Raw genomic sequence first — 24,686 nt, 5'->3', positions numbered from 1 at the left:
TTCCGAGACCTTCCTAAACTACATCCCCTCTCCGGCCTGATATCTCGTTCTGTACTGCTACTGCTTGAACCTTCCCTTCTGCTGTGGGATGTCCTTTCAATAGTTCTCGACCGTTTCCTGTGGACTTGTTCACTATCCGATGTACTATCTGAACTGGCACTGCGTTTCTGGGCCCTCCATTTTAGAACTTTGTGTTCCCAATCTATTGTCTTGACTCCCTCCCCTGAATGCTGTACATTCAACCAATGTTTATACTTTCTAGTGGCCTTCCCTGTTCTACTAATAACAGTAGCATTCTTCCATTGACTAGACCCTTCAAGCAGGTATGTCACTTGTACCAACTTTTGGCAGTTGTCCTTTCGGAATAATGGCCTGTTCTAATTCATCAGAAGTGTTGTGTTCCTCTACAGAAACCCTGTCTATATCAGTTAACTGGTCCTCATAGTTCAGTAACACATGTATAGCAGATGTCCTTGGTTCCTCATCATGTCTGTTTACTCTGTCTAAATTTGAAAATTTGTAATCAGTACCCATCACTTTGCTGAATGTACCCTCACAGTTTGATTTCCATGTTGCAAAGTAATTGTTTTGCCATCTATGCCTATGATCTTCCCTTTACATTCATTAACATTGTTTCTCTTATTGTACACTATGTCTCCTTGCTGAAAAGCGGTTTTTGATGTCCGTACATTATGCCTTCAAGCTCTGCGAATTCTTTCAGAAACTTCCACTTCCAAAAATGCTTTTCTACTACTATGTACTGCATTTAAATGCTCAGCAAAGGCAGACTAATTGTAGTCCCTTCCCAAGCTGGAGGCTGGTCATCCAAAATGGACGGAATTTTAGGCTTTCTACCAAACACTAATTGATAAGGACTGCAGCCTCCAACCATCTGCAATGAATTCTTTGCATGCCCTGCCCATGCTAAAGCTGAATTTAGCTTGCAGTTTGGTCTATCTGCCAAAATCATCCGGATTTATTACTGCACTGTTTCTTTCACACACACCACTGCTAAATGGGCTTTCTGTAGCCATATTCATAATTGTGATAGTCACGTTTTCACACATATCACTAAACTCATCATTAGCAAATTCTCCCCCATTGTCCGTAAGAAATTTTGCCGGTGGGCCCATTCCTGTCCCTATCCATTTTTCCAGAATTACTCTCTTTTCTTTACTTCGTACAATCGTTGATTGACTAAATCTGGTTGCTAAATCTACAAAATGCAAAATAAATATATTATTGGCTTTATCCCAGATCTTAAGGTCCGTGGCCACTATGTCATTAAAATCCCTGGCCAAAGGTAGGGTTACTGTCAGTCGTGCTGGTGTCCTTCTGTACTTCCTACAAACTTCACAGCGATCACTAACCTGTTCTATTAGTTTAGTATAGTCTTAATTCCTTACCCCTGCACCTTTTAATACATTTTTCAGCCTCCGAGGAGACGGATGCATAAATTGCCAATGCAGTTTTAATACAACAAGCTTTCTTTCAGCTGAAGTGCCATTTTCAACTGCCATTAACACATCCTTAACAACTGTACTTGAAATATTATTTGTCAGTAATGGAATACAATAGTGTCCCGACTGTGTAAATTAAAAGTCCACCGTCTTTCCAAAAACTGTTGCCTTATCCTGTTCCATATCCAGTTTCTTCATCGACGGTCTTCTCAGAAGCAAAGGTATCTCACTTGATACAACATCCTTGCTAATGAAATGATTCACTCCGACAATATTGCAAGGGATCACCACCCTTTCGTGGGACTTCAGAGTATTATCATCACCAAACCTGAAACTGGTGGAAATTTCAAATTCCTTAACCTTGTTATGGTTTTCAGCATTCAAGGAGTCCAGATAACATTTTAACCAGTCAATTCCACACACAGTAGATGTGCAGCTACTGTCCAATATAGCACAATTTGAAGGATTCTGCAACCAACACCCTCATTACTGGTGTAAAACTGCTTGCTCATAGGACAATGCCTTCTTTCCGATCACTTTCTTTTTCCTCTTGTGACTCTTCCATGACATGTGTCACTTGGTAACAATTCAAACTATTATAACGTGTTGGACAGTTGAAAGCATAATGGTACTGAGAGTCACATCGAAAACATCAATTCATCATAGCCCGTGCATTTCTGGGGTTCATCTTCCCATTGTAGGTTCTAACTGGGTTTCTGTCTTCATAATTTCCAGGTCCCTATCTCCTTCTATCGTCTTGGAACCTGTTCGTAGCCATACGATTTTGCCATCCTGTTAGTAGTGTATCTTCCATATTCTGCTTTATTGTAGACTGACCAATTTGGGTCATCAGGGCCATCGGAATCGAATGTTTCCTGAGAAACTTTTTTAAAGCTTCTGTCATCTGATTGAATAAGGTATCCTTATCCACAAACTGAACTCCTGTCAAAACCAGGAGCCTATCCATGTTGCTCACTCTAGCACAGTCAAGTAATTTATAGGCCAACACAGACTGTGGAAATTCCAGGTTGTGTTTCTGCTGCCTTTTATATAGTCTGCCAAATTCCATTATATAATCTTCAAAGAAGAAATCCCCTATTTTCCAGAACCTATCAAAATCCGAACATGCTTCATAGGCACTTAACAAGTCATCCTTCTTATAAATCTTATCCATATTATGTAATAGAGTCTCCAGACTTTCTTTTGAGTCTAACTCTTCCAATTCCAGCTCAGAAAACACTTTGCTTCGTATTTTACTGTCATAAGGTAGAGAAAGAGCCAATGCCATACGTTGTTTTCTTTTTCCCAAGGCCACCTTAGTCCACAGAACTACTGCACTTCTCCATTGGTCGTACGATCCCCTTTCCTTGGTTCAGCCATACATCTTTTTTTTCTCTTCTCATTCACTCCTTGGTTTGGTCTGGAAAAGTTGTATCTTTCAACCCTTCACATTTGTACAGCAATCATCCTCTGCTACCATTTGTTAGACGTTTAGCTGCTGTTGTATCAAGAGTCAAAGGGTCTGCTCCTTTTTACAAACACCTTTATTTTACTTTAACAGAGTCTGCACAAAGCTCTATCATCACATCACCTGACATAAAGGCCACCTGAAGCCTCTTTACATATCAGTGTCAATTTTTGGATACTTAACATAAATGAGACTAATATGAATGTCTCTTAACCCATTACTTAACACTCGGGAGTGAAATTCCAGAAATTCCTTAGCCAGCAGAGCCAAGCTGACAGTTCCAGCTGTTGTCCATCTCTTCCATGGCAGGCTGTGATAATGTGACAGACGCCAGAGAGGCAAACAGTCCCCTCCCTAGAGGAGGCAAGACATTGGAGGGACAGTTCACAAAACAGTTTTAGCAATGCTTACGAGAATAATCAAATGGATTACCCTTCAGAAACTGCCAATGCCATCTTATGCCTGCCATATCATGGAATAAGCCCAAAGCAACATACCCTGGGCTGTGGGCTCAGGTGTTTATAAAATGAGCTGGAATTCATGTGACATTCCTTTGGTGTGCTGTGTCAACTAACATGTTCGAGAACTGCAGATCTTCTTTGATCTAAACTTTGATCTAAAAGCAGGCGGGGGAGAGGAGTCAACTCAGGCTAATTTAAAAGAGCAACTTGTAACTCACTCCCAATGAGTTCTTCCAGTGAGCCAGAGAAGACACAGTCAGAGTGAGGCACAGCCAGAGTGAGACACAGCTAGAGTGAGACAGCCAGAGAAGACACAGCCAGAGTGAGACACAGCTAAGAGTGAGTTTGGGAATTTGAAGCTAGGTGGGAATTCGAAGCTGGGTGGGGAGGAGGTGCTTTTTATCCCTGGTAAGTGACTGGTAAGTAGTTTTTCTTTTTTTCTTTTTCTTTTCGTTGGTATATTTATTTATTTTTTCCTTTGTGTTTTTAAAAAAATTGTAGTTGTTGAAGTTAACCAAAGGTTTAAGACATGGCAGGAGATCCCAGACCCGTGTCATGCTTATCGTGTGCGATGTGGGAGCTCAGGGACATGTCCACTGTCCCTGGCTCCTTCACGTACAAGAAGTGTGTCCAGTTGCAGCTCCTGTTAGACCGCTTGACGGCCCTGGAGCTGCGGATGGACTCACTTTGGAGCGTCCGCGATGCTGAGGACGTCGTGGATAGTACGTATAGCGAGTTGGTCACACCGCAGGTGAAAGTTACTGAGGGAGATAGAAAATGGGTGACCAAGAGACAGAGCAAGAGTAGGAAGGCAGTGCAGGTGTCCCCTGAGGTAATCTCCCTGCAAAACAGATATACCGCTTTGGATACTGTTGAGGGAGATGGCTCACTAGGGGAAGGCAGCAGCAGCCAGGTTCATGACACTGTGGCTGGCTCTGCTGCGCGGCTGGGCAGGAAGAAGAATGGCAGGGCTATAGTGATAGGGGATTCAATCGCAAGGGGAATAGATAGGCGGTTCTGCGGACGCAATCGAGACTCCAGGATGGTATGTTGCTTCCCTTTTGCAAGGGTCAATGATGACTCGGAGCGGCTGCAGGACATTCTGGGGGGGGGGGGGGGGGGGAGGGGGAACAGCCTGCTGTCGGGGTGCACATAGGCACCAACGATATAGGTAAAAGAAGGGACAAGATCCTACAACCTGAATTCAGGGAGTTAGGAGTTAAGCTAAAAAGTAGGACCTCAAAGGTAGTCATCTTAGGATTGCTACCTGTGTCACGAGCTAGACAGTAGGAATGTCAGGATAGGTAGGATGAATGCATGGCTCGAGAGATGGTGCAAGAGGGAGGGATTCAAATTCCTGGGGCATTAGAACTGGTTCTGGGGGAGGTGGGACCAGTACAAACTGGACGGACTGCACCTGGGCAGGACTGGAACCGATGTCCTGGGGGGGGGGGGGGGGGGGGGGGGGGGTTTGCTCGAGCTGTTGGGGAGGGTTTAAACTAATGTGACAGGGGGATGGTAACCAATGGAGGAAGTCAGAAGGTAGTAAAACAGGGACAGAAACAAAAGGCAGTAAGGGGGAAAGTGTAAGGTAGAGAAGCCATAGTGTAAAATCAAAAAGGGCGACAGTACAAGGTACAGTGACTGAGGGAAGCTTAGTGAATAGGCCCAGTAATACTAAAAGGAATAAACGGGAAGTAGAAACATAAATGGTAAGCAACGCGACAGGTTGTTACAGGTTGTCGGGTTCAACGACAAAGAAAATTAAGAGAAAAGTTAAGAGGAAATATAACTTCAGAGGTTACTGATCGAGGTGTTAAGATTCAAAACAGAGGTATAAAAGCGAACATAAGTGTACTTTACCTGAATGCTCGTAGTATTCGGAATAAGGTAAATGAGTTGATGGCGCAAATCATCATGAATGACTATGATTTAGTGGCCATTACTGAAACATGATTAAAGGATGGTCACAGCTGGGAATTAAATATCCAAGGGTATCAAACTATTTGGAAGGACAGAGTGGATGGTAAGGGAGGTGGTGTAGCTCTGTTATTTAAGGATGACATCAGGGCAATAGTAAGGGATGACATCCGTACTATGGAGGATAAAGTTGAATCCATTTGGGTGGAAATCCGGAATAGTAAGGCGAAAAAGTAATTGATAGGAGTAGTCGATAGGCCATCAAATAGTAACATTATGGTGGGGCAGGCAATAAATAAAGAAATAACTGATGCATGGAGAAATGGTATAGCAGTTATCATGGGGGATTTTAATCTACATGTTGATTGGTTTAACTAGGTCTGTCAAGGTAGCCTTGAGGAGGAGTTTATAGAATGTATCCGCGATAGTTTCCTAGAACAGTATGTAATGGAACCTACGAGGGAACAAGCGGTCCTAGGTCTGGCCCTGTGTAATGAGACAGGATTGATTAATGATCTCATAGTTAGAGATGCTCTCGGAAGGAGCGATCACAATATGATGGAATTTAAAATACAGATGGAGGGTGAGAAGGTAAAATCAAACACTAGTGTTTTGTGCTGAAACAAAGGAGATTACAATGGGATGAGAGAACAGCTCGCTAAGGTAAACTGGGAGCAAAGACTTTATGATGAAACAGTTGAGGAACAGTGGAGAACCTTCCAAGCTATTTTACACAGTGCTCAGCAAAGGTTTATATCAACAAAAAGAAAGGACGGTAGAAAGAGGGAAAATCGACCGTGGATATCGAAGGAAATAAGGGAGAGTATCAAATTGAAGTAAAAAGCATACAAAGTGGCAAAGGTTAGTGGGAGACTAGAGGACTGGGAAATCTTTAGTGGGCAACAGGAGGCTACTAAAAAATCTATAAAGAAGATTAAGATAGATTATGAGAGTAAACTTGCTCAGAATATAAAAACAGATAGTAAATGTTTCTGCAAATATATAAAGCAAAAAAGAGTGGCTAAGGTAAATATTGGACTTTAGAGGATGAGAAGGGAGATTTAATAATGGGAGATGAGGAAATGGCTGAGGAACTGAACAGGTTTTTTGGATCGGTCTTCACAGTGGAAGACACAAATAACATGCCAGCGACTGATAGAAATGAGGCTATGACAGCTGAGGACCTTGAGATGATTGCTATCACTAAGGAGGTAGTGATGGGCAAGCTAATGGGGCTAAAGGTAAACACGTCTCCTGGCCCTGATGGAATGCATCCCAGAGTGCTAAAAGAGATAGCTAGGGAAATTGCAAATGCACTAGTGATAATTTACCAAAATTCACTAGACTCTGGGGTGGTCCCGGCGGATTGGAAATTAGCAAACGTGACACCACTGTTTAAAAAAGGAGGTAGGCAGAAAGCAGGTAATTATAGACCAGTGAGCTTAACTTTGGTAGTAGGGAAGATGTTGGAATCTATCATCAAAGAAGAAATAGCGAGGCATCTGGGTGGAAATTGTCCCATTGGGCAGATGCAGCATTGCTTCATAAAGGGCAGGTCGTGGCTAACTAATTTAGTTGAATTTTGTGAGGACATTACCGAGCGGTAGATAACAGAGAGTCAATGGATGTGGTACATCTGGATTTACAGAAAGCCTTTGACAAGGTGCCACACAAAAGGTTGCTGCATAAAATAAAGATGCATGGCATTAAGAGTAAAGTAGTAGCATGGATAGAGGATTGGTTATTTAATAGAAAGCAAAGAGTGGGGATTAATGGGTGTTTCTCTGGTTGGCAATCAGTAGCTAGTGGTGTCCCTCAGGGATCAGTGTTGGGCCCACAATTGTTCACAATTTACGTAGATGATTTGGAGTTGGGGACCAAGGGCAATGTGTCCAAGTTTGCAGATGACACTAAGATGAGTGGTAAAGCAAAAAGTGCAGAGGATACCAGAAGTCTGCAGAGGGATTTGGATAGGTTAAGTGAATGGGCTAGGGTCTGACAGATGGAATACAATGTTGACAAATGTGAGGTTATCCATTTTGGTAGGAATAACAGCAAACGGGATTATTATTTAAATGATAAAATATTAAAGCATGCCGCTGTTCAGAGAGACTTGGGTGTGCTAGTGCATGAGTCACAAAAAGATGGTTTACAGGTGCATCAGGTAAGTAAGAAAGCGAATGGAATTTTGTCCTTCATTGCTAGAGGGATGGAGTTTAAGACTAGGGAGGTTATGCTGCAATTGTATAAGGTGTTTATGAGGCCACACCTGGAGTATTGTGTTCAGTTTTGGTCTCCTTACCTGAGAAAGGACGTACTGGTGCTGGAGGGTGTGCAGAGGAGATTCACTCGGTTAATCCCAGAGCTGAAGGGGTTGGATTACGAGGAGAGGTTGAGTAGACTGGGACTGTACTCGTTCAAATTTAGAAGGATGAGGGGGGATCTTTTAGAAACATATACAATTATGAAGGGAATAGATAGGATAGATGCGGACAGGTTGTTTCCACTGGCGGGTGAAAGCAGAACTAGGGGGCATAGGCTCAAAATATGGGGAAGTAGATTTAGGACTGAGTTTAGGAGGAACTTCTTCACCCAAAGGGTTGTGAATCTATGGAATTCCTTGCCCAGTGAAGCAGTTGAGGCTCCTTCATTAAATGTTTTTAAGGTAAAGATAGATCGTTTTTTGAAGAATAAAGGGATTAAGGGTTATGGTGTTCGGGCCGGAAAGTGGAGCTGAGTCCACAAAAGATCAGCCATGATCTCATTGAATGGCGGAGCAGGGTCGAGGGGCCATATGGCCTACTCCTGCTCCTAGTTCTCATTATGTTCATGCTGGTATCTTCACTGAACAATACCAACAACTATTTGTAGGTTCAAGGTTTGTAAAAAGGCATGCTGTAAAAATTGAAAACAGCAGTTTATTCTTTGCCATTGTCAATAAGTTCTTTTCCAGAAAGTTTTGTGTTGTTGCTAACCTCTGTGTAATGTTACTTTAACCAGCATCTGATCTGTCAAGATTAAGGAGGTTTTAACTGATCTTCAGTGACCCGTTGTTCAGGGTTTTGCCATATTGCACCATGTCCTGCATGAGAAGCAGATTTGTGGTTCATGCAAGACAAATCCATCCGAGAGCTTTGTTTGTAAAATCCTCATGGTTTTCGTGACATTAAACAATTGATGTTTCTCCGGGCGGTTGTAGAACGCCTACAAAACAATTTCTTAGAACTAGATTAATATCTGTCTCACAATCAGTGTACCTCTACACGAACTACATCCAGACATGGCAAAGAAGGAAGCCTTGAAGCTGTATTTAAAACTCATGCGTTTCAATTATGATAAGGGATTAGCCATGGTTAAGATTTGATATTGGTTGTTAATGTTACGGAATCACACATTTCTGCATTTAGATTGCAGTAGCTGCCATTTATCATGAACTACTTTTAACTTAAGGGAAGGGAAATACTGCTTGCTCTGCATCATCAGGTTTAGTTCCAGTTCCCAAGTCCAGTGAGGAACAGGCTGCTCTTAAGAAAAAATAAGTCTTCCAGCTGGTGTCCTGCCATGTTGCAGCAGTGGTCAGTTTGAGGTAGCCCGCAGATGGTACCGGGCTAACAGACCTTGTCTACCAAAGGCAGTGCCTCTCCTCAAGTGAAGTGATGTGGCAAGCCTGACATCAGTAGCACTCAAAACCTCAGCTTGTCCCACAATCAACTAAGATAGAAGAATAGCCACTGTCTGAATTAATACTAAATAGGCAATTCCACTTTAAGGCCGGATGGCGTGAGTATAATATGAAAGGCATTTCAATGGTTGTTTGGGCTGAAGCACATTGCTAAGGCAGCATAGATACCAATGGCTGGCTCTGGATATTCTTTGCAGCAAAAGTTGTGGAGAAAACATTGTTTCACAATTTCAGGATGTCTCAAAATGCTTTACAACGAATTATATCCTGCTGCTGTTTGGCCACTTCTGTAATGTAGAAAATGTGGCAGCCATTCTGTGTACAGGAAGATCCCACAAACAGCAAATTGATGACTGACTATTTTTTTGATGCTGGTTGAGGGATAAATATTATCCTTGATTGCAGAGAGTCCTCCTTCATGATAGACAGAGAATCCCTACAGTGCAGAAGGTGGCTATTCAGTTCATCCAATCGGCACCAGCTTTCTGAAAGAGCACTCGACTCATTTCCTATCCCCATTACCTAACCTGCACATTCTTGGACACTAAGTTGCAATTCATCACGGTCAATCCATTTAACCTGCACATCTTTGGACTGTGGGAGGATATCGGAGCACCCGAAGGAAACCCACACAGGCAGGGGGAGAACGTTCAAACGCCACACAGTCACCCAAGGCTGGAATTGAACCAGAGTCCCTGACGCTGTGAGGCAGTAGTGCTAACCATTGTCATTGTTTTACAGATAGTGTCACAGCATTTTTTCCATCCACTTGAGAGGACAAATATGGCCTTTGTTTTGTATCTTATCTGAATGGTAACACCTCTAACAGTGCAGCATTCCCTCAGTACTCTGTCAGCCTGATTTTATGCTCAATTACAGGAATGGGACTTGAAAGCACAGCCTTCTGACTCAGGAGTAAGGATGCAATTACCAACCTGCTGTCTAACCTGAGCTCCATGTTTGTGCTGGTGGAGATGGGGGATCCTGCACTTATTCCTCGAATAGTTTCTCTGTCCCTGGTGCCTTTTGGTTTACTCATCATTTTAGTCATAGTTATGTCCATTGAATGTTTAACTCCAAGGTTTTTTTTCTCTTCAAGGTCACTGTGGGTGCCAGACAGAACAGTGTGGTATTACAGAAGTTGGATCCAGACACGCCATACTCCATCAAAGTCGTGTCCGTTTCCAGAGCTGGAGATGGGGGACAGATTATTGGCAATGGCAGAACAAGTACGTTTGATATCCCTGTCCATGATTGCTAAATCTGCAGGAGCTATGGTGGAGGGAGAGAAATTACACCTCCTGAGGGATCTTTGGTTTGAGGCAGGGGAGGCGGGGGTGGATAAGAGGGCCATTCGGTCCATTGATCCTGCTGCACCATTTTGAATTACCATCTATTCACGATATTAACCTAACCTTCAGGAAACGGGTGGGTTTGGGCCAAGGTTCAATGTGTGCGTCAAAGTCGAGTGGGTGTAAACCAAACACCCATCCGAGCCTGACAGCTTCACATCTGCTGTGTTAGGTTAAAACCAGGAGATATTGCCTTGACAATCCAAATTCGCTACCGCTTAAGTAATGCTTGATATCCTAACCTCCCAAATAATAGCTTCCCTTTCAATCACCTTAACTGATTCTCAATCGACAGTTGATCTGAAGAGAATACTTTTATTTCCATGAATTTGGTTTAAACTCAGACTGGGCTGACAGAATAAAATTATCCCCACAGCCACTGCAAGTGTACTCAAGTGGAATGGGTTTTGGAGTTTTCCCAATGTGATGCCAAAGGGATGCCAAATCCACAGCACAAACTAGTTAATATCTGGCATCAACCTCACAATCTCCTTCAAAGCGGCCACAAGAAAATAATTGGTTTGCTAAATGTAAAATAATTAGTTTGAGAAAGAGAACAAAAGGGCGATGTGTGTTTTGAATAAATCAGCAGCAGAGCATGCTGATTGGGGAAGGGATTTGGGGATTATTGTGGAAAAGTTATTGAAACCACCCGCTCAGTGTATGGTTACATTGGGAAAGACAAACAAACGTTCTGGTTTCCTGAGAAAGTGTAAATCAAAAGAGGTGATGTGGAGATGCCGGCGTTGGATTGGGGTGAGCACAGTAAGAAGTCTTACAACACCAGGTTAAAGTCCAACAGGTTTGTTTCAAACACAAACTTTCAGAGCGCAGCTCCTTCCTCAGGTGAATGGAGAGGTTGCTCTGAAAGCTCGTGTTTGAAACAAACCTGTTGGACTTTAACCTGGTGTTGTAAGACTTCTTACTGTGATCAAAAGAGGTGATATTGTTACTTTAGAAGAAAGAATATTCATGTAATTTGTGCCTTTGCAACCTCAGGACATTCCAAACACATTTTAAGGCTAATTAAATACTTTTGAAGTGTAGTCACTGTTGGGAGGTCTTCTGTTGCAGTGGGTAGCATCCTGACTACTCAACCACAAGTTCCAGGTTCAAACCCACACCAGGACTTGTTGGCCATGGAACGAGCAATCATGATGCAGGTTAATGAGCTGATAGTCAACCTGGAAATCCTTCCACCACTGTTGCCCAAGGGGAAAAAGTGTGTGTGTGTGTGTAAAGAAATGCTTTAAAAAAACTTGTCATGTCAGAAATGCAGCCTAAGTTCCCACAATCAGCAATGAAATCCATGACCAGAAAAGCTCTTCCACTTATAATGGTTGAGAGGTAAATGGTGATCAGGGGAGAACTCCCCTGCTCTTATTGAAAAAGTGCCCTGGGAACTTCCCTGCCCACGTAGGAGAGTGTACAGGGCCTTGTATGAAAGATAGCACCTCTGACAGTGCAGTACTCCCTTGGTACTGCACTGGCATGTCAGATGGATTACACAATCAAAGGATGGCTCTAATTCACAACTCCAGTGTAGCATCAAGCAGGAATGAAGAGCTACTCAGGTTTCACAATCTCACTGAGGGGATGCCCAAAATCCTGAAGGTTTATGCAGTTTGTTTTAAAGATTTAAGACTGGGCAATCCTGCCCTGCTGTTATCATGTTCAACGACTGATTTTAATAACTGTGACCCCAAGGGATCACAAATTCCCCAGGATGACATAGAATCATAGAATTTACAGTGCAGAAGGAGGCCATTCAGCCCATTGAGTCTGCACCGGCCCTTGGAAAGAGCACCCTACTTAAGCCCATGCATCCACCCTATTCCAGTAACCCCACCTAACCTTTTTGGACACTTGAAGGCAATTTATCATGGCCAATCCACTTAACTTGCACATCTTCGGACTGTGGGAGGAAACCGGAGCACCCGGAGGAAACCCATGCACACAGGGAGAATGCGCAGACTCCGCACAGACAGTGACCCAAGCCAGGAATCGAACCTGGCACTCTGGAGCTATGAAGCATCTGTGCTGACCACTGTGCTACAATGCTGCCCACAAGTACCAGGAAAAAATCTACCTCCTCAGGTTTGCCTAGCCAGAAGGAAAACTCTACATATACATACTTCCCAGGTGCTATTGTTACTTTAGGTAAACCCAGAACAAGTTGGAGAATGGTGTGGAAACATGTGTTGCTCCACAAACGCACCGTTCATCGAGAGATTAAAGCAGGCAGAGCAGAGGGCGGAGCTTTTACCTGCAAGGGAGCATTCAAAACCACCATCATGATACTTTGTTCAATACCATCTGCAATATTTTATTCCAGAACCGCTTGCTTCAGTTCGAAATCTCAGAGTGTACAATCCAACAATGAGCTCACTGAATGTGATCTGGGATCCTGCTGAAGGTGTCGTACGGCGCTACAAGATTCACTATGTTCCCACCACTGAGGCTGGGAATGAAGAAGTGGTAAGCTTTCATTAGTGAATTCAGCCAGGCCTTTTTCAGATGCAATGTAGCAATTGTCAACAACAGTGTTTCTCTACAGCACCATCCATATAGGAAAACTTCCTGAGGCTCTTCAGCCGGAGCATTATTGAACAAAAATTGATACTACGTCACATAAAGGGGTGACAATGAGCTTGGTCAAAGAGGTAGGTTTTAAGGAGTGTGCCACAGGAAGAAAGGTTTATGAAAGGAATTCCAGGGTTTAGAACCCATGCAGTTGGAAGTACGATGACAATGGCAGGAGTCGAGGAAATTGGGGATATCCAAGGGAGCTCTGGGAGGGGGTTTAATGGAAAATTTTCTTCAAGTTTCATTCTGACTGTTTATGGTATCAATTCATCCCTTAGTGGGCCACCAAAAACTCACTGATGGACAGTGAGTTTCCTGCCTTACAACTGGAAATCTGGCAAAATCCGCCCTTGTTTGCATGATGTGAAATCACTGTTAAACAGTGGCACAGATGGATTTCCCAAGGTGGTTTATCCCAAATGTTTTGAGGTTGAGTGTGTTCAGAAGTGAACATTTTCCAGTAAATCATTCATGTTACTAATTAATACTTTTTGAATTATGACATCTCGATCAGTGGTTGAACAGAATTTTCTGTCAATTTGATTTATGACCAGAGGTGAATAAGTGCAATAATTGTCATTATGGCGCAGAATGAGCCATTTGGCCAACTGGGCCCATGCTAGCTCTCTATGGAGCATCCAGTCAGTCTTACTGGCTTACTCTATCCTCATTGCTCTGCAATTTCCTTGTGAAGCCATTCATTGTACCTTCAAAGAACCCCTGGTCCTCTTCATTTTGTACTTTGTTACAACAGTTAATAAAGGTGCTGATCTTTACATAGAAAGAAAGAAGTTACTTTAATCTGACGCTGTACAGCCATTGAAGTACTAACTACTGGAGAAAGTGGGCACACAAGGGTGCTCAATAAGCTCCCATGGCCAGCAAGAAGTTAACAAGCTTTAATTTTTATGAGTCATTCTTGGGATGCGGTATCGCTTGCAAGGTTGGCCATCTACTAGTTGTCGTGATATGTTTGAGTAGCTTGCAAAGCCATTTCAGAAGCTGTTTTAAGAGCTAACCATGTTGGTGTGGCACTGGAGTCACACATAGACCCAGATCAGGTAAGGATGGTAGATTTCCTTCCCTAAACATAGGAACATAGGAATAAAGGAATTAGGAGCAGAAGTAGGCAATTCAGCCCTTCAAACCTGCTCCACCATTCAATCAGATCATGGCTGATCTCTTCCTGGTCTCAAATCCACCTCCTTACTTGTTCCCCTTATCATTTTTTAAAATTAGAAATATATCTATCTCCTTCTTGAAACCGTTTAATGACTCAGATTCCATTGCACTATGGTTTTGTGAGTTCCACAAATTCAGGTAGTTCCTTTTCATCTCAGTTCTAAATCCATCGGATTTCAACCTGTATCTGAGACCTAAAGGGCCTTAGTGGATATTTTTAAAACATTCTGACAGCTTCATGGTCACTTTTATTGAGGTAAGTTTTTTATTCTTAATATCTCTTGAAAATAGAGCTCACCCTGTTGGGAATTTTCTATAGGCCACCTAGTGGATGTAGAGGAAAGGATGGCGAAGATGATTCTGGAAAAGAGCGAAAGTAACAGGGTAGTTGTTATGGGAGACTTTAACTTTCCAAATATTGACTGGAAAAGATATAGTTCGAGTACATTAGATGGGTCATTCTTTGTACAATGTGTGCAGGAGGGTTTCCTGACACAATATGTTGACAGGCCAACAAGAGGCGAGGCCACATTGGATTTGGTTTTGGGTAATGAACCAGGCCAGGTGTTAGATCTGGAGGTAGGTGAGCACTTTGGAAACAGTGACCACAATTCGGTGACCTTTACGTTAGTGATGGAAAGGGATAAGTATACCCCGCAGGGCAAGAGTTATAGCTGGGGGAAGGGCAATTATGATGCCATTAGACATGACTTAGGATGTGTTGGTTGGAGAAGTAGGCTGCAAGGGTTGGGCACACTGGATATGTGGAGCTTGTTCAAGGAACAGCTATTGCATGTTCTTGATAAGTACGTACCAGTCAGGCAGGGAGGAATGGGTTGAGCGAGGGAACCGTGGTTTACCAAAGAAGTGGAATCTCTTGTTAAGAGGAAGAAGGAGGCCTATGTGAAGATGAGGCGTGAAGTTTCAGTTGGGGCGCTTGATAGTTACAAGGAAGCGAGGAAGGATCTAAAGAGAGAGCTAAGACGAGCAAGGAGGGGACATGAGAAGTCTTTGGCAGGTAGGATCAAGGAAAACCCAAAAGCTTTCTATAGGTATGTCAGGAATAAAAGAATGACTAGGGTAAGAGTAGGGCCAGTCAAGGACAGTGGTGGGAAGTTGTGTGTGGAGGCTGAGGAGATAAGCGAGATACTAAATGAATACTTTTCGTCAGTATTCACTCAAGAAAAAGATAATATTGTGGAGGAGAATGCTGAGACCCAGGCTATTAGAATAGATGGCATTGAGGTGCGTAGGGAAGAAGTGTTGGCAATTCTGGACAAGGTGAAAATAGATAAGTCCCCGGGGCTTGATGGGATTTATCCTAGGATTCTCTGGGAAGCCAGGGAAGAGATTGCTGAGCCTTTGGCTTTGATTTTTAGGTCATCATTGGCTACAGGAATAGTGCCAGAGGACTGGAGGATAGCAAATGTGGTCCCTTTGTTCAAGAAGGGGAGTAGAGATAACCCCGGTAACTATAGGCCGGTGAGCCTAACGTCTGTGGTGGGTAAAGTCTTGGAGAGGATTATAAAAGATACGATTTATAATCATCTAGATAGGAATAATATGATTAGGGATAGTCAGCATGGTTTTGTGAAGGGTAGGTCATGCCTCACAAACCTTATCGAGTTCTTTGAGAAGGTGACTGAACAGGTAGACGAGGGTAGAGCAGTTGATGTGTATATGGATTTCAGTAAAGCGTTTGATAAGGTTCCCCACGGTCGGCTATTGCAGAAAATACGGAGGCTGGGGATTGAGGGTGATTTAGAGATGTGGATCAGAAATTGGCTAGTTGAAAGAAGACAGAGAGTGGTAGTTGATGGGAAATGTTCAGAATGGAGTTCAGTTACGAGTGGCGTACCACAAGGATCTGTTCTGGGGCCGTTGCTGTTTGTCATTTTTATAAATGACCTAGAGGAGGGCGCAGAAGGATGGGTGAGTAAATTTGCAGACGACACTAAAGTCGGTGGAGTTGTAGACAGTGCGGAAGGATGTTGCAGGTTACAGAGGGACATAGATAAGCTGCAGAGCTGGGCTGAGAGGTGGCAAATGGAGTTTAATGTGGAGAAGTGTGAGGTGATTCACTTTGGAAAGAATAACAGGAATGCGGAATATTTGGCTAATGGTAAAATTCTTGGTAGTGTGGATGAGCAGAGGGATCTCGGTGTCCATGTACATAGATCCCTGCAAGTTGCCACCCAGGTTGATAGGGTTGTGAAGAAGGCCTATGGTGTGTTGGCCTTTATTGGTAGAGGGATTGAGTTCCGGAGCCATGAGGTCATGTTGCAGTTGTACAAAACTCTAGTACGGCCGCATTTGGAGTATTGCGTACAGTTCTGGTCGCCTCATTATAGGAAGGACGTGGAAGCTTTGGAACGGGTGCAGAGGAGATTTACCAGGATGTTGCCTGGTATGGAGGGAAAATCTTATGAGGAAAGGCTGATGGACTTGAGGTTGTTTTCGTTAGAGAGAAGAAGGTTAAGAGGTGACTTAATAGAGGCATACAAAATGATCAGAGGGTTAGATAGGGTGGACAGCGAGAGCCTTCTCCCGCGGATGGAGGTGGCTAGCACGAGGGAACATAGCCTTAAATTGAGGGGTAATAGATATAGGACAGAGGTCAGAGGTGGGTTTTTTACGCAAAGAGTGGTGAGGCCGTGGAATGCCCTACCTGCAACAGTAGTGAACTCGCCAACATTGAGGGCATTTAAAAATTTATTGGATAAGCATATGGATGATAAGGACATAGTGTAGGTTAGATGGCCTTTAGTTTTTTTTTCCATGTCGGTGCAACATCGAGGGCCGAAGGGCCTGTACTGCGCTGTATCGTTCTATGTTCTATGTTCAAACTGTCGATGGGGAAACTTGAATTTACATTCTACTCCGTTATTAGTCCAGTAACAGCACCATTGCAGAGGTCTTGTGAATCAGTGGGTAGCATTCGTACCTCTGAGCCAGAAACTCCAGGTTTGAGTTTGATTCCAGGAGTTGATGGCCAAGGAAAGTGTGTTCATAATGCGGCCAATCAGGTTGTGTGTCACCCTGTAAATCCTTCCAACACACCAATAGCTGCTGATAAGAGCGGGCGAGATTGCTGGTCAGCCACGTTTGATGTGGAGTGGTGTCCCTCAAGCTACAAGCCCCTGGCGACAGACTAACGGCCTGATCTGAGAATTACTCGCGATGGAAACAGATGAAAGTTTGTCTCAGTGCATCACTAGGTGCGGAAAGATAACTGTAATGGAACAACTCAATTGCAATACTGTAATCCATCCAATAAAATTGAAGGGTAATGATTTATGTTGGATTTATATTATTAGGTCACAGTACCAGGAAATACACACAGCACAGTCCTCAAGAAACTGAATCCAGATACACCTTATGACGTTACTGTAGTTCCTGTCTTTGATGAAGGCGAAGGGGCTCGTAAAACCAGTACTGGGAGAACATGTAAGTACCCAGCCTAAAAAAAATCCAGTTGTTCCCTTTCGGTCAGATCTAAAATTTAAACTCCCAATTCCGTGTTTTTAAATGATTCATTCCAGGGATGTGGATGTCATTGGCAAGGTTGGCATTAATTGATCATCCCTCTGGTTAGCCTTCAGAAACTTGGTAGTGGACTTTCACCTTGAACCATTGCAGTCTGGGTGATGAAGGCACTCCCAAGCATTCAGTGAGGTAGGGAGATTCACTCCTGCCTTCAGCAGGCAATGCCATGTACAGGCTTAACGTACTGTGGACACCGGGAAGCTCTCAGATTGTTGTTCAAGTAAGTATTTGTTGCGTATTATAGAATTTACAGTGCAGAAGGGGGCTATTCAGCCCATCGAGTCTACACTGGCCCCTGAAAGAGCACCCTACCTGAGCCCATACCTCCACCCTATCCCCATAACCCAGCAACCCCACCTAACATTTGGACACTGCGGGGCAATTTAGTGTGACCAATCCACCTAACCTGCACATCTCTGGACTGTGGGAGGAAACTGAAGCACCTGGAGGGAACCAACGCAGATGCAGGGAGAACATGCAGACTCCGCACAGTGACCCAAGCCGGGAATTGAACTCTGATCCCTGGCGCTGTGAAGCAACAGTGCTACTGTGCCGTTCATCGGTGATGGTTTAGTACAGAGCCCTTGACCATCGCTGCAGCCAAACCCAATCCTGTTCTCAAATAGCATTTTCACAATGTTCCAGCAGAGTAAATGAGCAGCAACCAGGAGAAAGTTCTGAGCTGATCTTCCTCCCCATTAAAGGAGCATTGATTCCCTTTTTCAACATCACTTTATCTCACATATCCACTTGGAAAATGGCACTTGAAGCTCTATGCAGTGTATCCCTCTATACCTCATGTCCTGACCTCATTGACCTGCCAGGGCACAGCATTGTTCGTTGGAAACACAGATATAACGCGGTGGATGGGGTTGGTGTTGACCTTAAAGCTGGTTCTCTGTATTTGCCAGTTCTAACCTACGCAAACAATGTAATTCAATCTTTTCTTCCTGTGTGTGTGTCTGTGCTCAGTAATCCGGGGGGCACCTGGAAGTGTTCAAGTTTTCAACCCATCGACAAACAGTCTGAATGTTCGTTGGACTAGTGCACCAGGACCTGTGCAGCAGTACAGGGTGATTTACACACCTCAGACTGGAACCCGGCCCGCCCAATATGTAAGTTACCGTCATCCAGACATTAGTGGAACCGTAAACATTAATTCAGCTGAGACTGTGTAAGCATAATTTGTGATATGCAAAAAAAAATTCAACGCTATGATCAATTTTTTTTTTCAACTTTTGGAGCCTGTGGTAAACAATACCTTTTGCCTGGCTCTTAATGCTCTATATTAAGAATGTTTTCTGTGTTTTTTTGGCTATGTCCCTTTTTCTGATTGTGAATATGCTGCTTATTTGTTGCCCAGATTACGGTGCCAGCAAATACCAACAATGTGCTCCTGGACCGCCTACAATCAGACACCGAGTATTCTGTCAACGTGGTGCCAATGTATGCAAATGGAGAAGGCGATCCAGGCACTGATGTGGGAAAAACATGTAGGTTAAGTAACTATTAATAAATTGTGGGTGCTTGCTTACATCTCTGGATACATGTGTGCATATCTGCACATGCCCGTGTCTGTGTGGGAGTTTGTGTGTGTGTGGAGTTTGTTTGTGAATAGGTTTTGGTGTGTGTGTGGAGTTTGTTTGTGAATAGGTTTTGGTGTGTGTGTGGAGTTTGTTTGTGAATAGGTTTTGGTGTGTGTATGGAGTTTGTTTGTGAATAGGTTTTGGTGTGTGTGTGGAGTTTGTTTGTGAATAGGTTTTGGTGTGTGTGTGGAGTTTGTTTGTGAATAGGTTTTGGTGTGTGTGTGGGTGCCTGGTGCTGGCATGCGGGTGTTGACGTGAGAGTGTTGGCGTTTGTGTGGGGTGTTTGGCGTATGGGTGTGTGTGTATGGGGGAGGGGGGGGTTGGTGTGTGTGTGTGTTTTGGTATGTCTGTAGGTTTTTTTTGTGAGAGGCGTTTGTTTATTGAGTGTTTGTGTTTGGAGTGTTTTTTTAAAATTCATTCATAGGATGCGGGTGTCACTGGGTCAGCTTTTATCGCAATTTGCTAATCCCTAATTGCACTGAAGTGACTTGCTTGGCCATTTAAAAGGACATTAAAGAGATGTGGTAAATGTATTCACCTAATGCATGAGCCATCTGTATGATATTATAACCTATGACCTGGAAGTGGTGATACGAGCTACTTCCAGGTACTGTACTGTAACCCCGGTGGGCTCCGCCTCTGTCTCCGCCCTCACCGGGACCATATATAGACCAGCTACCTGCGGGTGGCACTCATCTGTATGACTGACTCTGGCTAGGTAAGTTCATGTTTAGAAAGCCTAATGTTCACTCGCTCTATCAGTCTCTCGGTGAATTGACGGTACATCAAGAGTCAACCACAGTGCTATGGATCTGCAATCACATGTCGGCCAAACCATGTATGGACGGCGGATTTCCTTCCCTAAAGGGCATGAGTGTTTGTGTGTGTGGCTGTTTGTGTGTGTGTGTGTGTATGTGTGTGTGTATTTGTGTGTTTTTGGATGGTGTCGGTGGGTGTCAATGTGTATCTGTGGATGTCAATGTGTGTCTGTGTGGGTGTCGGTGTGCGTATGTGGGGGGTGTTTGCATGTGTGTATGTGGGGTGTTTGTGCGTGTATATGTGGATGTTGGGGTTTGTGGGGAGGTGTTTGTGTGTATGTTGGTGTGTGTGTCAGGGTGTGTGTCTGTGTATAACTGTGGACGTGTGTTTCTGTAGGTGTGTGTGTGTATGTTGGGGTATTGTATATGTGTGGGAGCTTTTGTGTTTGTGTGTGGGTGTTTTTGTGTGTGTCTGCTTCAGAATACAGCTATCAGGAAAGGTGGAATGGGCTGGGGTTCTTTCCTCTCTCTGAGGCTCAGGAGTGAGCTGCTGGAGATCGTGAATAGCCATGATGTGGAGATGCCGGCATTGAACTGGGGTGAGCACAATAAAAAGTCTTATAACACCAGGTTAAAGTCCAACAGGTTTGTTTCAAATCACTAGCTTTCGGAGCACTGCTCAGTCCTCGGCTAAATCTGAGGAAGGAGCAGTGCTCCGAAAGCTAGTGATTCGAAACAAACCTGTTGGACTTTAACCTGGTGTTGTAAGACTTCTTACTGAGTTTGTGAAGATTACAAAAGGATTTCAGAGGGTATACATATGGGGAGATTGAAACTATGGGCCATAAATATACAATAGTCACCAATAAATCCAATGAGGAGTTGAAAAGAAACTTCTTTACCCAGAGAGTGGTGAAATTTGCTACCTCAAGGAGTGGTTGAGGTGAACGGCATCAATGTATTTCAAGGGAAGCTGTATAAACGCACGAGGGAGAAAGGAATAGAAAGATCAGAGATAGGATTAGACAAAGTGCGATATGAGGTGGCTCGTATGGAGCAGAAACACCAATATGGATTGGATGGCTTGATTCTGCGCTGTAAATTCTCTCTTCTATTCCCTGCACTGAACCAATTTTTTTCTTGCGCATCCATACAATTGATCGATTTTTTTCCCCACCTGCACAGTACCTCGTGGTGGACCAAGGAACATGCGGGTTTACGATGCGACGACCAATAGCTTGAGTGTGAGCTGGGATCATGCAGAAGGTGCAGTACAGCAGTACAGGATTATATATGCTCCAACTGTTGGAGACCCAATTGAGGAGTTTGTAAGTACATTCTGTAACTCTGCCTTAAGATTCTGATGTTTGAAATGGTGCTACTTGATTTCCTTCCCCTGCTCTACCTCCCCGATAGTCTTACTTGCATCGTTGCTCATTTCCTGAAAGAACTATATTTGTTTTCAGACGTTTGTCCCGGGAAGACGGAACAATGTTCTTCTGCAACCCCTCACAGCTGACACTCCCTATAGAATTAGTGTGGTGGCAATGTATGCGGATGGAGATGGAGGGCAGCTGACCGGAGATGGGAAGACAGGTAATCATCCTTTTTTCATTTCCATTTGTTTTTTTATTCTATCCGGTGTTTGTTGGCCACCACAAAAACAAATGAGACCCATGTACATCCTTGTGAACCGCTGGTTCTCTGTGGAGACTGGCAGTGTAACTGTCTGTTACCAGCTCACCCTGGAGACTGACAGTATAGCTCTCTGCTGTGGGAAACAGCCAATTTAGAGGCAGCAGTCAATTTGCACACAGTAAGGTCCCACAAACAACAATGGGATTATCTTATTATAGTGGTGTTGGATAAATATTGCTGCTGGATACGGGGGAGAACTCCCCTGCTCTTCTTTGCAAAGTGCCGCAAGATCTTTTACATCCTCCTGGCAGGGCAGACCTGTCTGAACACATCATCCAAAATTCAGCACTTTACTCAACACAGGACTCTCAGTCCTGGAATGGACGACCAGTCTAGATTACATGCTCAAGTCTCTGGGGCTGGAACCCAATGAACCTCTGACTCAGTGTTACCACTAATTCACAGCAAATACCCAAGGTCAAATATATTAAATTTTATAGTAAATCAGTGACTTCCAGCAGTATTTTGGGCAGCATGGTAGCACAGTGGTTAGCACAGTTACTTCACAGCGCCAGGGTCCCAGGTTTGATTCCCGGCTTTGTCACTGTCTGTGCGGAGTCTGCACGTTCTCCCTGTGTGTGTGTGGGTTTCCTCCCGGTGCTTCGGTTTCCTCCCACAGTCCAAAGATGTGCAGGTTAGGTGGATTGGCCATGATAAATTGCCCTTCGTGTCCAAAAAGGTTAGGTGGGTTACTGGGTTACGGGAATAGGGTGGAGGCGTGAACTTACGTGGGGTGCTTTTTCCAAGGGTCGGTGCAGACTCGATGGGCCGAATGGCCTCCTTCTGCCCTGTAAATTCTATGAGGAGCAGAGATAAAGTAGATAGTCAACATCTTTTCCCAAAGGGAGCAGAGTCTAGAACTAAAGGGCATAGGTTTAAGGTGAGAGGGGAGAATACAAAAGAGACCAGAGGGGAAATTTTTCACACAGAGGGTGGTGAGCATTTGGAACAGCTGTCAGAGGCAGTGGTAGAGGCAGGTAAAAAAAATTTCCATTAAAAAAACAGCTAGACAGTTACATGGGCAGGGTGGGTATGTAGGGATATGGGCCAAATGCAGGAAGTGGGAGTAGCTTTGTGATGAAAACTGGGCGGCATGGACAAGTTGGGCTGAAGGGCCTGTTTCCATGCTGTAAACATCTATGACTCTATGCTTCTGTGGTGGCAGTCGTTAGCACTGCTACCTCACAGAAGCAGAGACCCAGCTTTGATTCCAGCATTAGGTGACTGTCTGTGTGGACACTTTCTTCCCGTGTCTACGTGGGTTTCCTCCAGGTGCTCTGGTTTCCTCTCACAGTCGAAAGATGTGCAGGTTAGGTGGATTGGCCATGCATAATTGTCCTTAGGCGGCATGGTGGCGTAGTGGTTAGCGCTATAAGACCATGAGACATAAGACATAGGAGCAGAATTCGGCCATTTGGCCCATCAACTCCGCTCCATCATTCAGTCAAGGCACTACTGCCTCATGGCGCCGAGGACCCGGGTTCGATCCTGGCCTCGGGTCACTATCTGTGTGGAGTTTGCACATTTTCCCCCTGTCTGCGTGGGTCTCACCCCACGACTCAAATATGTTCAGGGTAGGTGGATTGGCCATGCTAAATTGCCCCTTAATTGTGAAAAAGAATTGGGTGTTCCAAATTTATTTTTAAAAAGTATCCAAAGATGTGTAGGTTGGGTGGGTTTGTGGTGATAGGGCTGGGTAGGGTGCTCTTTTAGCAAGTTGGTCCAGACGCGATGGGCCGAATGGCCAGTAGAGATTCTATGTTTTCGACTCAGGAATATCAGTATTGAGAAACTCCGACAAATGCTGACACACTCCCAGGAACTCCTTGAAAGTATTAATTATCAATCAGGGACCGTCTGCAAACACCGACACACTCCCAGGCAACTGCTGCAAATGTTAACTCAATCTCAGAGGCCTCGTAAAAACCACAGACAAACCTTCATGGAATCTCTGTAAATACTGACATGCTTCTTGGCACCACTTCTCGGAAAGACAATGTCAGCTACTCATTCAGAAAACAATTAAACATTTAGAATAAAGAAGCCATGCCACAAAGTCAGACAGCAAAAAGTACAGCATTTTAACAGATAGATAGAAGTCTGATAACCTTAGGAACATTCTGGAGGTCCCAGTTTGAAAAGCAATACAGTAATTAAGAAATAGGAGTGCATATTTGCCAGATTAGCCTCACTTCTGACGATTCACAGGATTATTTTGCTTTCATGTCTCAATCATTACCAATACCACGCTGGCATTAATGCTTGGCTTTTTACCGTTTATTCCTCCTGCTGCAGGGGTCACGTGTATTTAATCATGGAATCACGCAGAACAGAACATCTGGCCCATTGTACCTGTTCTTGGTTGTTGAAAGAGCTATTCAATTAGATTTAATTCCCCGCACTTTCCTTACAGCCCAATAGTTACTATTGAATCCACTTCCACCACCCTTTCAGGCAGCGCCTTCCTGATCATAACAACTCGCTGTGTTTAAAATAAAAGTTGTCTCATCACCATAGGTGAGAAGTGATAGATCCTGGAATGATACAGCACAGACAGAAGCCATTCGAACCATCATGCCTGTGCTAGCTCTTTGAAAGAGCTGTTCAGTTTATTTGCTTACCCCAGCTGTTTCCTATAACGCTACAAATTAGTCCTATTCAGAGACGTGTCCAATCGCCTTCTGAAAGTTCGTCTGGAATGTAATTCCACTGGCCTTTCAAGGAGTGGCTTCTAGATCTTAAGAACTCTTAAGAGTTTCTTTCATTATTCTTGGGTTCTTCAGGCAATGATTTTATATCTTTGAGCTCTGGTTCCTGACCCATGCCAGAGGAAACAGTTTTTCATTGTTTGGCCTATCAAAAACACCTCATAATTTTAGAAAAGAAAATGCTCTGGTTGATTTATGTTAAGTCTTTGCCCAACCAGTTACCAAGCCTCCTGGCAGTGGAAACAATTTTTTCTTATTTACTGTTATGATAGACAATTT

At 43.9% G+C, this 24,686-nt stretch overlaps 1 protein-coding gene across 4 annotated transcripts in view; it reads left to right on the top strand.

Moving 5' to 3' along the window:
• The window catches only part of LOC119976369 (collagen alpha-1(XII) chain-like), a 370,037-nt gene that overhangs the window by 156,201 nt on the left and 189,150 nt on the right, over positions 1-24,686 (top strand). For all 4 annotated transcript variants that reach the window (XM_038816870.1, XM_038816860.1, XM_038816879.1 and 1 more), the window contains 7 exons: positions 10,091-10,220; positions 12,679-12,821; positions 17,429-17,558; positions 18,630-18,772; positions 19,021-19,150; positions 21,187-21,329; positions 21,468-21,597. In XM_038816870.1, coding sequence (XP_038672798.1) covers positions 10,091-10,220; positions 12,679-12,821; positions 17,429-17,558; positions 18,630-18,772; positions 19,021-19,150; positions 21,187-21,329; positions 21,468-21,597 — 949 coding nt within the window. The remainder of the gene's footprint in view (positions 1-10,090; positions 10,221-12,678; positions 12,822-17,428; positions 17,559-18,629; positions 18,773-19,020; positions 19,151-21,186; positions 21,330-21,467; positions 21,598-24,686) is intronic.

The sequence above is a fragment of the Scyliorhinus canicula genome, chromosome 1, assembly GCF_902713615.1.
Source record: "Scyliorhinus canicula chromosome 1, sScyCan1.1, whole genome shotgun sequence".
Taxonomy (NCBI): Eukaryota; Metazoa; Chordata; class Chondrichthyes; order Carcharhiniformes; family Scyliorhinidae; genus Scyliorhinus; species Scyliorhinus canicula.
The sequence above is the reverse complement of the archived record's forward strand: the minus strand, read 5'-3'. Positions and strand labels throughout refer to the sequence as shown.